Source organism: Corvus hawaiiensis, chromosome 10 (genome assembly GCF_020740725.1).
Source record: "Corvus hawaiiensis isolate bCorHaw1 chromosome 10, bCorHaw1.pri.cur, whole genome shotgun sequence".
Classification (NCBI taxonomy): domain Eukaryota; kingdom Metazoa; phylum Chordata; class Aves; order Passeriformes; family Corvidae; genus Corvus; species Corvus hawaiiensis.
Window position 1 is genome coordinate 24,275,785 of NC_063222.1, and position 14,264 is coordinate 24,290,048.

At 47.1% G+C, this 14,264-nt stretch overlaps 1 protein-coding gene across 1 annotated transcript in view; it reads left to right on the forward strand.

The window, feature by feature from the left end:
• SLC7A14 (solute carrier family 7 member 14) overlaps positions 1 to 14,264 on the forward strand; it is a 30,811-nt gene that overhangs the window by 7,970 nt on the left and 8,577 nt on the right. Inside the window, exons 2-4 of the mRNA XM_048314125.1 lie at positions 6,367 to 6,759; positions 11,663 to 11,899; positions 12,658 to 12,875. Coding sequence (XP_048170082.1) covers positions 6,456 to 6,759; positions 11,663 to 11,899; positions 12,658 to 12,875 — 759 coding nt within the window. The 5' untranslated portion in view covers positions 6,367 to 6,455. The remainder of the gene's footprint in view (positions 1 to 6,366; positions 6,760 to 11,662; positions 11,900 to 12,657; positions 12,876 to 14,264) is intronic.

A 14,264-nucleotide genomic window follows, 5' to 3' on the forward strand; every position in this document is an offset into this window, starting at 1 on the left:
GACACTGGACTGGGGCAGGTGGATTCACCAAGGGAAATGTTGTGCCTGCAAGGATGTGTGTGAGCATCTCCAAAAGGAACATTTCAGCTTCCATCCCATTCAGGCTGTAAGAGCTGTAGGTGCTACCTCCACATGCATCCAGCTCCTAGGAAGGAGGAAAATACTGCTTCTTTCAGTCCCAGAGCTGTTTCTGACTAGCCTGATGCTTCAGGGGATCCCATGGGACCCTGGACCAGCTGCTTGTGAAGTTGGCATGTAATTAATCCTGGCAAAGTTTAGAACAGCTCAGTATCAAGGGATCTGCTGGCCTTCCCTGTGACAGGCTCTAATTTCACCTCTGAATGCATCACTTCATCTCCCACCTTGTCCAGGCAGGGAGATGAGCCTGCAGCCACCAAAACCTCCTCATTGCTCACCTGCATGGGCACAGATCACTGCTCAAATATTGATTTGCTATTTACTTAGGAAAAGGGAACCACCAGCTGCAAGACAGAAAGATGCTTTAACATCACTCCCATCCTTCCCTCTGCCTTTTCCCTGATTTTCCAGGCAGTCCAGTCTGTCCCCAGCAAGGACAGGAGTTAAAGCATTGTATCCTCCCTGAAGGCTGGAAAGAGGAGGAAAGGGTGATCCCTATGTACTTGCTAATTGTATCACTGGATCACACATTTATGATCTCTTAACTCTTGCACTAGAGACTAGAGTACAAAGTTTAGGAATTCCTGGGGGCTGCCTCTAGGTGCATGGCACCCTTGCCTTATGTCTTTGGTCAAATGAAACATTTCCTCTTTTATTTTGCTTATTTGTCAAAAGAAGATAATGCTGTTTAGCCATCTTGCATCTTACACTGATGGAAGTACCACAGAAAAGTGCTGTCCAACCTCTCCACTTCCGTTTTGCCATGAAGACACAACAAAATATCCCATTTTTCCAGCTGAGGCACAGAGAAAGCTGGTCTTAAACCTGAAGTATTATCAGTGGTTTAATTTAGCGACGACTCTAGTTTAAATTAACCACAGCTCCGCTTGAACTGCTCAAGCAGAGGCAAAAATGGAAAGATCAAAAATGAGAAAAGCCCAAAATTACCAGCAAAGGCACAAGGCCAGATTGCTGGAGCTGGACCCACGTGAGCGGTGCCGGGATCGGCAGGGACCAGCCCTCTCTCTCGGCTCTGTGCCTGGCTTTTAAATCGCTTTAAGGACGGCTGATGATGGAGACAGAGCCAGTTTTTACAGTGGCAGCCCAGCTGGGGATCAACACTGTAAAAACAAGCACGTAAAGCTCCAAATCAAATCGCAGTCGTAATGAAAACATCTCGGCGGCGAGCAGCCCCGGCAGAAGGCATCCCTCGGCTCGGAGCTGCTGCCCGGCTCCCGCATCCCCCGCTGACGTCAGCCCTGGCCCTGCTGGAGGAGCTGGAATGAAATTCAGCCCCTGTGCCTCTCCAGACAAACTCGCCTCACCGTTACCGAGCTCACAATTACAGGGAAAAGGGAACAGGCAGCAGGGAGGTCAGCCTAGCGCATTTGTTCCTCTTTCTCTTGTTCTTTCTCTGGGATTGCAGCGGGGTTTGCTGCCAGTAGCTGCCTTTTCCATCATCTCTACCTCCAGCATCCCTCTGAGCCTTTGGGGCTCCCTTTGTCCAGGGGTGATGCTCGGCACACAGTCCCTATCCAGGGCATGCAGGGGTCTGAGGGCTGGTGCTCCTGCACCATAAACCCCAGAATTAATGTTCCTGGGGTCCACAGCAGGCACTGCCTTGGGGTTTGATAGGAACCTGCTTCCATCCCGAATTTCCAAAGCACAGCTCCCCCGGGCAGGGAGAAAGGGACTTTCCCCCCAAAAAACCCCTGCAGCAAACAGGGCACTGGTGTCATGCTTGCCATGGCCAGATCCATGCTGATCCAACTGCTGGAGGCACCAGCAGTCCTTCCCCTGCAGTAATTACTCTGTGAGCCATGGAAAACCAGGGAAAATCCAATCTTTTCCTCTTAATGAGTGCCCCTGCCTGGCTTTCCATCGATACAACAACAGGAGCTCTCTTTGTTCCATTTACCACCATCGATATTCTGCTCCTTGTTGCAATCCCAGCAGACTTCAATAGAGATCTTTGCTCAAGGATACCCCTATGGACTTCTGGACAGAGGAGAGTCATTAACAGAAAAATCAAAAGCCATCCCAGGGCACTGGTGTGGTTTGGGGACAGTTTCCTGGAGAAGCTGGAGCTATGGGGGGTGATGAGGATGGGAGATGCTGGGGGAGGCACTGTGCTGCATCTCCCCAGCAGAACGAGTTTTGCATGAAGAATAATTCAGCATCAACCCAGACACCAAGGAAGATCCATGCCTGTAAATACCTATACCTCCCCTACTGGCTTGATTGCAGTTTTAGTCAATTTACCCTGATGAAGAGGAGTGTTTTGGTACAAACAGTGGTGCTGACAAGTGTTTTGGTACAAACAGTGGTGGCAGCAGCAAGTGCCAGCCAGCAAGGAAAACCACCCCAACAGCCTGACGGTGGAGAGCTGAGCAGCTCCAAAACCTGGCTGCAGCTTGTCCCCTCTGAGCTACAGGTCCCTTCATCTTCCTGGGTTTATGGTGAAGAGAGAAGATTAAAAAACAAAAAAACACCAAGTAAAAATTACCTTTGCTTCCCAGTTCCTGCTTCTAGACAGCCAGGGTTAGTGGAGCAGAGCAGAAGTGAGCTGCCTCTGCCCCATGGAGATGGTTGCCATCCGTGACATATTTTTTCGTGGTTTCAAATGGAGTGAAAGGATGTTTTCCAAGCTACAGAGCAGCAATGAACTGATCTCACTTAAACATCTGGAATAGTTTTGAATGACTGCTTTAACTGAATATAGCAGCAATTACGGAGTTATTTCTTTTCAGAGGTTTTGAAAGGGTTTTTTTTCTTTGATGAGTGAGGAGGAGCCTAACCCCATGAATTGCAGGGCTTTGTTGGGCTGCCGTGCAGGAGGACCTGATCACAGCCCAGCCCCACACAGCTGGAACAGCTTGGCAGCCTAAATCTGGGTGCATCACTAATCCACCAGCCAGTTCCTGCTTTAAATTTAAACCATTTAAAATATTTAAGGGTTTTTTCATTATTTTAGCAGTTAAGATTATTCCAGGACAAGACTGCCATATCTTCTCTTGGAGTTCTTAGCAATGCTGGTGAAAAAATAATTTCTATACCACGATGTGGCTTGAGAGTGAACTGGGCTGTCCAAATCAGTCATCTCTCTTCAGTTTGAGGACTACACTGATTTTTCCAGCATGGATGTGAATTCCTTCAGTAAGGAGCATGCGCCACTTGTCCCAAAGCCTTCATCAGGCACCCACAGATACGATGATGAAAAACTGAGGTCCCAACTCCCTTAAAACACAGGACAGGTCGTCCCTTGCCAGAGCACGACTTGGTGAGGGCACCAAGGACCAGCCTGAAGCTTTGGCACCTCCATTCTACACCATCCTACCTCTTCTGAAGGCCCAACTTTTTGACTAGTTTAAGTCAATTTAGTGCAAACCCTAGCATAGCAACCTAATCTTTCAATCTCAACTAAGAGAATCCATGAAATTAAAGAAAAATAATTAAATAAAGGATGGGAAGTGGGAAGCGCAGCAAGACCTCTTTTCCAGCCCATCCTCCAGAGGTGCCATACTTTGGATAAAAGGAGGATGAATTTGGGTGTTTTTTCTTAGAGCTGTTGTTTTCCACACGGCTAAAACACATTACTGGCAAGGCAGAGTCACCGTGGAGGTGCCAGGACATGGGCACATTGCCCTGAGGAGAAAAGGAGGCTTGGAGAGGACCTTATTGATCTCTACAACTGAAAGGATGTTGGAACCAGGTGGGAGTCAGTCTCTTCTCCCAAGTAACAAGTGACAGGACAAGAAGAAATGGCCTCAGGTTGTGCCAGGGGAGGTGTAGATTGAATATTAGAAAAAATTCTTAATGAAAAGGATTAGGCTGCCCAAGGAATTTGTGGAGTCACCACCCCTGGGGGCATTTAACAGATGCAGAGATCTGGCACTTGGGAATGTGGGTTAGTGGTGGACTTGGCAGTGCTGGGTTAATGGTCGGACTTGATGATCTCAGAGATCTTTTCCAAGCTAAACAATTCCATGGTTCTATGAGGACAGCTCTGTTTCATTCTGGCTGGTGCAGACCCCCTGAACTCTGGCTCAGCCATCCCCTTCCAACACAAACCTTCCTTTAAACCAGAAAGTAAAACCTCACCTGTGATCCAGCCCATCCCACAACCAGCTGACTCCTTGAGCAACCCAAAAGCCAAACCCAGGTTTTATTCGCAACCCAGAGATCCACATTTGCTAAGGAGCAGTAACAATTTCTCCTTATTATTATTCCTAGCTAGAACATGCAGCCTTTCAGCCTGTGGTTGCTCGAGGTAAAAAGTCAGCACAATTTGAACAGTGATCAACCAAAACATGAAATGAATGCTGTGTTTCATTTAATAAACTTCAGCAACACAAGGCTGCCTGGTGGACACAATATAATTTGGCTTGGATGTAAAGATGGGAAAAAAAAATTGTTTTGTTTTCAAGGCAATTAAAATAAAAGAATATTTCTGTATTGACAGGAAAGAAGCTGGCAGGTGAAATTCATATTTAATGAACTATTTTTCCTGTTCCCTTGTATTAGCTTGCAGATTGTCAATTCTCATTGTTTTGCTCAAAGTCAAGAAGTCACCACGAGTCACTTGGAAGTCACCGCTGCTGGTACTATGAGAACTACACAGTTTGCTGAAGAACAGCAGAAAGGGAGGGAGGGGGGAAAGGCAGTTGCTGAATCGTTCTTGAAAATATGACTGGGAATGAAAAAAGCACAGAGAAAGAGAAAACCAAGATAATGCTGTGATTTTTGAGACAATCCTAGAGCAGATGAGCTCAGGCAAGATAATTTAAAAGTATTAAAAATGGCTGCAGCTGGCCATGCTGTTGGTCACTCTCTCTCCAGTGGCCAGTGGAGTCTGCACTGCTCCTGCCAAGCTTCTCTCCCAGTTTGCCTTAACTACACAGAAGCCAGACCCCAAAATAAATTGCAGTTACACCAGCAAAAGCATGTCTTTCAAATTAAAAATATTCCTTACACAGGATTTAAATAACTGCAAGAATGAAGTGATAAATTGACCAAAGAAACCACACCAAGGAGTCTTTTTAACCTTATGATTCACAGGAACCTGAATTAGCATCACCTTTTGAAACTTTCCCCCTCAGTGTTCACCACTATGAGGGTAGCACTCAAAAACCCCAAACAACCAGGATAGCCAGAGAGCTGTAAGAGTGAACTTCCATAGCACCAAAATAAAAAAAATCACCTGTCCTTGTAAGGACCAGTTTGTGGTGATCCAGCCTCAGAATCAGCTCCAGCCTGGCACAGGCAGGCAGTGGTTTCAATGCACTGGATAAAGGAGCAAAGCTACAGTCCCAGACCCTCTTTTTTTGCAGGACAGGTAGAACACAGAACCATAGAATGGTTGGAGTTGGAAGGACCATTCAAGATCCTCATTCCAGCCCCCCTGCCACAGGCAGGGATGCATCTACTATCCCAGGTTGCTCCAAGCCCTGTCCAACCTGGCCTTGGACTCTTCCAGGGATGGAGCATCCACAGCTTCTCTGGGAACCCTGTGCCAGGGCCTCACCACCCTCACAGGGAAGAATTTCTTCCTCATATCTAATCCAAATGTTCTCTCTTTCATTTTGAAGCCATTCTCTCTTGTCCTGTCATTCCATGCCCTTGTCCAAATTCTCCAGCTCTCTTGGAGCTCCCTTTCGGTACTGGAAGGGACTCTGAGTGTCCCTGGAGCCTTCTTGTCTCCAGTCTGAACAGCCTCCACTCTCTCAGTCTGCCTCCATGGGAAGTGTCCCACAGAATGCCCCTGCACACCCTGCCATAGCGATGCTGGGCTGACACACGGTGCCAGCAGGAGCATCTCTGCTGCTGGAACTGCAGTGCTGCCAGGCTTGGAGTCAGGCTCTGTCCCCACCAGGGCCCAGTGTGCCTCGGTAGCCACCAGCACCTTACAGTTACATGTAGGCATCATCACTTTTGGTAGCAATTAAGCCATGTAATGAGAATCTGGAGGAAATCAGGTTCCTGCTGTTTGTAGTGCTGTAATGATGACTGAGGCTAAACCCGTGTGAACACAAAGGAGGGCAATGCATCGCTGTTGCACAAAACTGATGAGGGGAGGAGAAAGGAGATTTCTCCACAGCAGCAGCAGCATTGCTTAAAGCAAAGCTCTGCCAGCACTGGAGCCCAGCAAAAACCAACTTAGGGAGCCCTTTTGGCTCTTCCTTCTTTCTTTGCTGTTTTAGTCAAAAACTTTGCTTCTCTCTCTTGCAGGGCCGCCAGCGCAGGATGGAGATGCAGCCGCAGCCCTGAGTGGGGGCTGCTGACACCGTCTGTGACCTGCCTTTGCCCAGCCCAGCACCATGAGTGGCTTTTTCTCACGGCTGGACCCGCGGCGGGTGCCCTGGGGGGCCGCGGGCCATGCCCTGCGCACCCGCGTCCTGCGCACCAAGCCCGTGGAGTCCATGCTGGAGGGCACCGCGGGTGCAGCCACCCAGGGCGCCCGGCTGGCCAAGGTCCTCACCACCCTCGACCTCATCTCCCTGGGCGTCGGGAGCTGCGTGGGCACTGGCATGTACGTGGTGTCCGGCCTGGTGGCCAAGGAGATGGCGGGGCCCGGGGTCATCGTGTCCTTCATCATCGCTGCTGTTGCTTCCATCTTGTCCGGTGAGTTTTACGTGGGATTTTGAGTAACTTGCCATGTCCTGCTTCCTCTCTGTTCATGGGGGGATACCTGCTCGGCACCACAAGCTACAAGGAGGTAGCACCTTCCCCACCAACTAAAAGCCATTTCCCACTGCTCTCACCCAGCTCATGGGGTGCACAGTCCTTCATTGCCTGAATATCAGACCAAACCTGGGAGCCAGCAGCCCAAGCACAATTATCCCGAATGGCTTCCCCAAGGATGGAGCCTGTGGGCAATATTTTTGAGACATTGGAAAGTTTTGCAGTGCATGTCCCAGGCCGAGAGCATGGCCAAGCCACAGCACTGGAGCGAGAGCTTGTGGGAAACTCAATTCCAACAGGAAGGGTATCGGTGGCTTGGGCAGCACCAGGGCCAGCTTCTTCTGTTGACATGGCTAACAGTTAAAAAATTCCTCAATTAGTTCTGGAGTTGATTTCATTGGCTCCTATTCATGCAGGGTCAGTCTTTGAATTTCCAAACAAAAAGAAAAAAAACAACAAACAAATGTGCAGGGAGAGAGAAATTACATATTTTAGTGAAAACACGGTGAATCCTATCTCCTCTGTAGGAACCCAGCTGAGCATATGGCTCGAGCTGCAGTTTCTACATGAAGCCAGTACTGCTGGCATTTGTCCTTTCCAGATCAGTGCTAACACGATGATGTGATGTTCCTGCTCTCTCTGCTCAGAGGACTTTGCGTGCTGTGTCAGTCTGGTATCCAGCTTTTGTCTGTGGCTTGGATAAGGAAACCTGAGCAAATGGCAAAGGGCTTTGATAGAAGACAGGAAGAGCCAACACAGCAAAGTGACCCAGCTCAGATTTTCAAAACTCTGGATTTTTGTAATGAGATGTGGATGCACATCATGCTCTCTCCCTGGAGTTTGCAGTGCTACTCCATGGAGATCCCACCAAAGTGAGTGGGAGTTTGAACCCCTGATGTCTCTGCAGCCCAGAGGCACAACCCTGGCACAGCCCAGGGATGAGCCTCATGCTCTCTCCAAAGCCCACAACAAGAGCTGAGTGCTTGCAATAAGATCCAATGCTTATTTGAGTTCCCAACACAACAAATGAACCAAAATTCCTGGTTTTTAACTAAGGCAGTAGATAGCATCAATGTCTCTCCTTTCCCACTGCCTATTTTCTCTCCACTGCAAAGGTTTTGTTGGCTGTGATGCAAACCAAGAGCAAATGGAGTTTGGGTGGGTCTCTGCTAACAAAAACACACTGTTCTCCAAAAGGGGCTTTTTCACCCCAGACACAAGCCTTGCCCCGCACCAGGGGTCCTCCCGCCTTCGCCCACAGGAGCCTGCACTGCTTCCTGCTCCGCTTTCATCTCCCCTTGCTTTTGTAGCCCTGGGAAAGTGTTTTGTGAGGGATGCAGTGTTTTGATAGTCTCCTTGGCTGCTTCCTCACTTCATCATTAATGCTGCTGTTGTTTGTAACAGCAACACTTTTTTGGCAAGTAAAACCAAGTAAGAATTCAGGAGCTGGACGGGCTGTTAGGCTCATTTGGGATGTGATTTCTTCTCTCCCATTGCTCCTGGTGTGCCAGGCACTGAGTTTGGGCAAGTGTGCATGGACAGATTTCAAGGAGCTTTCCCTTTGTCCACCACAAATCACTAAGTCAAATCCCACTGCTTGCAAAAGTGAGCCCAGAAGGGTTTTGGATTAAAAAAACCCAAAAACCAAAGGAACCAAAACCATCCAGAAAGTCATCTGGCTTCCCCTGGGAGACAGTCATTGGGAAGCCCTGCCATTGGGAAGCCTCATTAAGCCTGGTTTCAGATAGGGACTTTTCCAATTCCATCTACTCAACAAATTCCACTTACACCTTCCATAGTTTTAAGCAACATGTACCCCCTCTTATGTACTTACAGACACACTATAATTGATTAAACTGATAAATTAAATCATTCTCTTTTATTGTCTCACTAGAAGGCCTTTCATTCAGCTCCCAAGTAGAAATGCTTGCCCAGCTTCCCTCCACAAAGCCTCCAGAGCACCTCAGGCTCCTTCCATCAGCTGCAGCCGCCAGGATTCCCCACTTTCACCCCTGTTTATCTAAAACCCCTCCTTAGCAAAAATCAGCAGTTTGCATCTCTTCCAACCCCATCGCCCTCTCTGCAGCCTTTTCCATCAGCCATTTCTTGTTCCTTTGGTGTTCTCCTCTCCTAAAGCAATACAACCTTGTTCAGAGCACGGTGCCACACTCTTACCCAGTACAGGAGAAGGCTCAGGAGCAGCTGGAATGCACGATGGAGCAGGGGGGAGCTGAGCACGTGCCTCAGGTGCTGCCTGGCTGTGGGATAAGGGGCTGCACCTGCAGCTGCCTGGGTGAAGCTGGAGAGATGGGAGTCCTTGCTCCGTGGGAGCTTTCTTTATGGAGCTGCCTTTTATATATCAGCACATGGTGATCATGAAATGCAATGGACAGGCTCAGTGGCTTGATGAAAATAACATGCCTTCCTCAATAAGTTGGCTGCTCTTGGTTAATGAAGGATGCTCCCTCTGGATTTCTTGTGTGGTAGTGTGAATTATTTGGAGTTACCTCCAGAGTGGCTGAAAGGCCCCTCTCAGAAGGCTTTTTTCACCTGAAACAGCTCTCATTGTGCCAGTGCCCTGTGGGATGTCTCATGGTTCCCATGTAGCCTTGTGCCAAGTATCAGTGAGAGGGTCACCACCGCGCCAGCACACCAAAAGCACCAGTTCCTCGTGCCACCAGTTGTGCTTCCCAGTGGCTGTTCTGTGGATGGGGTCTTGGAAGGGCCAGTGCCATGGACCAAACCTCTCAGCTGTGTTTATATCCTGCTGATTAATGTTAATAACTGTATAATTACACCAGTGTAATGACTGTCCACAAGTGTAGCAGATATTCAAGGCAAAGAAATGACCTTCTGTAGAATGTTTGCTCTTTCAAAAAACCACCATGTTGGCTTGTTTTCTGCAGAAATTGCAAACACTCTTGATTGGGGGGAAGAAATGAAGTCTGTCTCCAGATTCAAACAGTTGTGACAGGAAGGATGTGCCCAGCCTCTCTCTGCAGTCCCAGAGCTGGGCTGGCTGTGCAGGAGCACTGGGAGAGCTGCGTCCCTCTGGATACAGGGGAACAAGGTGCTGAATAACTTGGGCTGCCAAGCAGTAACTGTGTAACACAGTTTTATTTTGCAGTTAGATTGTAATAATAATAATAATAATAATAATAATGACAATACCAACAATAATAGTAAAAATAATACAGTGCAGATGCAGCAGAGATTAGTATACATTATATATATATGTGTGTGTGTGTGTGTGTGTAATACATGCTGATACCTAATGCTGATATTCACAACCTATTTCTGTACCCAATGCATGGTGAAAAACTGCTCTTCTGTTTTGGGATATTAGTAGAATAATCGAAACCTCAACCATTTTATACATATTCATCTCTTTGCTTTGGCATTATCATTGTGTATCGATAACCATCCTCTTCAATCTTGTCGTTGGCTAAAACGAGAGCTGCCTACAAGAAAGAGTATATATTTTTAAGGCCATCAAAGAAAGAAACTAGATGCTTGTCCCCATCAGAGCACCAGTTTCATAAATCATTCAGACCTGTAGTTATCTGTGAAGGCCGTACCTTTGCTGAGTGCATGCATTTTTCATCAGCTCTGAATAATGACTGTCGGTAGAGCTGGATGGATGATGGAAACGTCTTGTGGCTCCTGTTGGGCTGCTTTACAGAAATCAAGTTTTGAAGAGTCCCATTGCAAAGCAATCTTCATTCAAGTTAAGCAGTGAATGGAATATAAAAATCCTCCAGTACCAAGAAAAGAAGCACCACCAAATTCAGCTTAAGAGATTCAACAATTCTGTGTTTGTACTGTGTAAAAACTGCGCTAAAAGTAAGAGCAGCCGCCTCATAATGTTTTTATAAATTATTCATTCCCCTCTCTATACTAAACTGATTGCAAATTTGAAGCAATTATTATCTTCTAAATGGAGAATATCAGTTGATAGAGAGCTCAATAATTACTGCATGCTTACTCAACGGTAGTAACAGCCTTAACCAATTCACACATATGAACTTCACTGGGGTCTTTGGGGAAGGGGCTTAATCAGTGTTAAAATGATTAAGCAGGACCCTTCCAGCACTTGTCCTGAATAATATTTGGAGAATTTGAGACTGAGTACATCCATTCCTTTTAAATAAAAGCCAATGGTTGTTTTAATACATCAATGTGTCAGGGTCAGGTTTTTATTAAAAATTATCCTGACATAGTAAGTGCAGAAGTTCAGAAAGTACTAAAGTCTGCTGAATTCTCCTCCCAAACAGTTCCAGATAAATATTGCTTTTTGTTTTCCTTTTCTTCTTCTGCACAGTTAGTTTTGCAATTATTCTTTAGAAGACTTAAATACAATATTTTTTAAGTGTTAAAATAACTTATGTTCTCTATGTAAGATGTCTTCAAACTCCTCTTGTATGAACAAGAGCAGGGATGATCAGGACAGTGCTTGTGCCTGGATCTGCAGGGCAATAATGCAGGATGTGTGTTTGGAGATTGGAAGTTTGGGGCAGGGAGAGGTGTAGCCTTGTGTGAGCCCTCCTGTGGCATCTTCCTCTGGGATGACGCTGTGCAGGACTGGTCCAGGATCCCATGTAAACATCTGGCTGGTTTGAACTGTATCATCTCAAGAAGAAAAACCCATCACAACTTGATTTTAGTGGAAATTTTTCTGTTTTTTCAGCCAAGAAACTGGGGGGGGAGGGTCACCATGCGATGTCTCTGTGTTCCTGATGCTGACCACAGCCCTGACACCTTCCAGCACCTCCAGGCAGGCAGTTTTACATTTTCCATTTCCGAGCTGCATTTTCCTTATGCCGCTTCCTATTTTTCCGAACAGGCGTTTGCTACGCTGAGTTTGGCGTGCGGGTGCCCAAGACCACAGGCTCTGCCTACACCTACAGCTACGTGACCGTGGGGGAGTTTGTGGCCTTCTTCATCGGCTGGAACCTCATCCTGGAGTACCTGATCGGGACGGCCGCGGGCGCCAGTGCCCTCAGCAGCATGTTTGACTCGCTGGCCAACCACACCATCAGCCGCTGGATGATCAACAGCGTCGGCACGCTGAACGGCCTGGGTGTGTCCAGCTGTGCAGAGATACCTCCATTAATTAGGGCCTGGAAAGTAATTGGAAGCTTGTCAGAAGTCAGACATGGATATTAGGCTTCATTCATTATTTACCACCTGTCTGGCTCTGGTACTTTTCCTCGGCAGCCTGGCGCACAGGCAGGATTTGAGGGGATGGGATACACGGTACTCTGAGCCCCTTTGGGATGAGCTGGCATTTAGAATAAATGCACAGAAATAGTCGAATGTCAGAGGGTAAGGGCAGCACAGAAACACTTCACCTGGTGCAAACACTCTGCTTGGTCCCCTTGGGGCACACACAGAATGCTGTTAGAGAGCACAAGCTGGTGTCTGCAGTACTGCCATGGACTGGGGGCTGTGGTGGTCCTGTATGACCAGCAGTTCCAGCAACAGTCCATGAACCCTACCAGTAAGTACATCATCCAGCTGTCCTGTACCCGTGTCATGAAAACTTTGTGGCTGATTGATTTTTAATGAGTACTTGGCAAATACATGTTATGCAAATTGGGACATGATCATTGGTTTGCTACTCTCCCAAAAGTCCAAACGGTGTCTTGAGACATCAAGATTTATCACCTTAATTAAACAGCTTTAGCTGAGGGAGGCATGGACCTCTGGAGAGTACCTTTGCAGTGAGATCAAAGAGTTCTGCAAACCTTCAAGGTCTGAAAAGTGTTTAAAATTGCCCCACAGAGTTCCTGGATATTCTCTGGATGGAGAGTAACACATCTCATTTCTCTCACTTAGGCAAAGGAGAGGAGTCGTACCCTGACCTTCTTGCTCTGGTCATTGCTGTCATTGTCACCATCATTGTGGCCATGGGGGTGAAGAACTCGGTGGGACTGAACAACGTGCTCAATGTCATTAACTTGGCAGTTTGGATCTTCATCATGATTGCTGGTCTGTTCTACATCAAAAGCGACAACTGGGCTGAAGGGCAATTCCTGCCATTCGGATGGCCAGGGGTAAGTGCTGAGAGCACACAGGGACACACAGCACCTAAGTGCTGCCTCACACTCAACTTCGTTCATGGTGTGCACGCCCCACTTCTGCTGCACCCTCCAGAACCCAGCCCTCCTAAATCCACCTGTGCTTTGGCCAGGGACCTCCAAATACCACGAGGGCAGGTTTGGATCCAGACCTGCTCTCTCCACCAAACACAAAGAGTACTGCAATGCTTTGCCCTTATCTCCTAACTCCTCTTAGCATAAACCCAAAACTTTCCCAAAATGTCCTTCTGCAGAGCCAAACTCCACATGAAAGTATCCCCGAGGAAATGCCACTAATTGCCAGGCAATGGAGCAAAATGCTGTGGCTATCGGAGAGCTGGCTCAGCCTCTGCAGAGCGGGGAGATACTTTTGTTGGCTGGTTTTCAACAACAATGTTCTCAAGAATTTGTTTTGAGCACTTCATAATGCCACCTGCCAGTACTTATTTTATGGATGTTCCCTCAAAGCTTACTGAGAATTTGGACATATTTGGCTTTTTTAGCTTGCTTGCACTGGTTTTTATCCAAGGATGAATAGAGACTGAAAATATCTCAGCTGGCCTAAACCCAAGATAATTTCTCAGATTTACACTGCTCAACTCCATTGGGGTTTTGTGCAGAAAAATAAGCAAGAAACTAAAGTAAACCAAGAGTCTTGATTATTGAAAGGGTCCCAAACTGCTCTACAGTCCCTGCACCTTCCTTCAGTAAATCAATACCTCTCTGGCAGAGAACAACAGTGAAGAGAAGAGCACTGAGGCTCACTTGTGAGCAGAGGTCATATTTACCTTTGGGTTGTGCTTGGCTTTTTATGCCATACAATGGGAGTGAAAAAGAGAAAATAGAAAGTACCTGTTTTGCTCCAATTCAACACACCAAATATTTCCTGGCAAAAAAAGATACCATTTTAAAAGATAGATGCATACCCAAAACACATCAAACCCAGTAGGGTGGTCTCATCCTTTTCAGCTGGTTCATTGTCTCACAAGTTGTTTGTAAAAGTAAATCCACCACTAAGCACGTGTTAGATCCCCATGAGCATAGGGGATACTTAAAAAGGATAATTACAGGCAGTCCCTGAAAGAGGTGAGTTTTACTGTGTGCACTATCACTGGACAGCTGGGATGACAGAGGTGTGATGGACAGGTGGCACCCAGCAAGCTACCAAGATCTATGCAAGGGTTTCACAGCTCCAGATCAGCTCACTCATAGCCAGGCAGTCTTTGCCCTGCTCCAGCGTTCCTCTCCTATAAATGTCCTCGCTAATATTGTATATTTTAAAAAATCACATAAAAAATATAACCAAACAGTACAAATAATTCCTCATCCAAGTGCTCCAATGTGTGCTCCTAACCTATCTGCAGC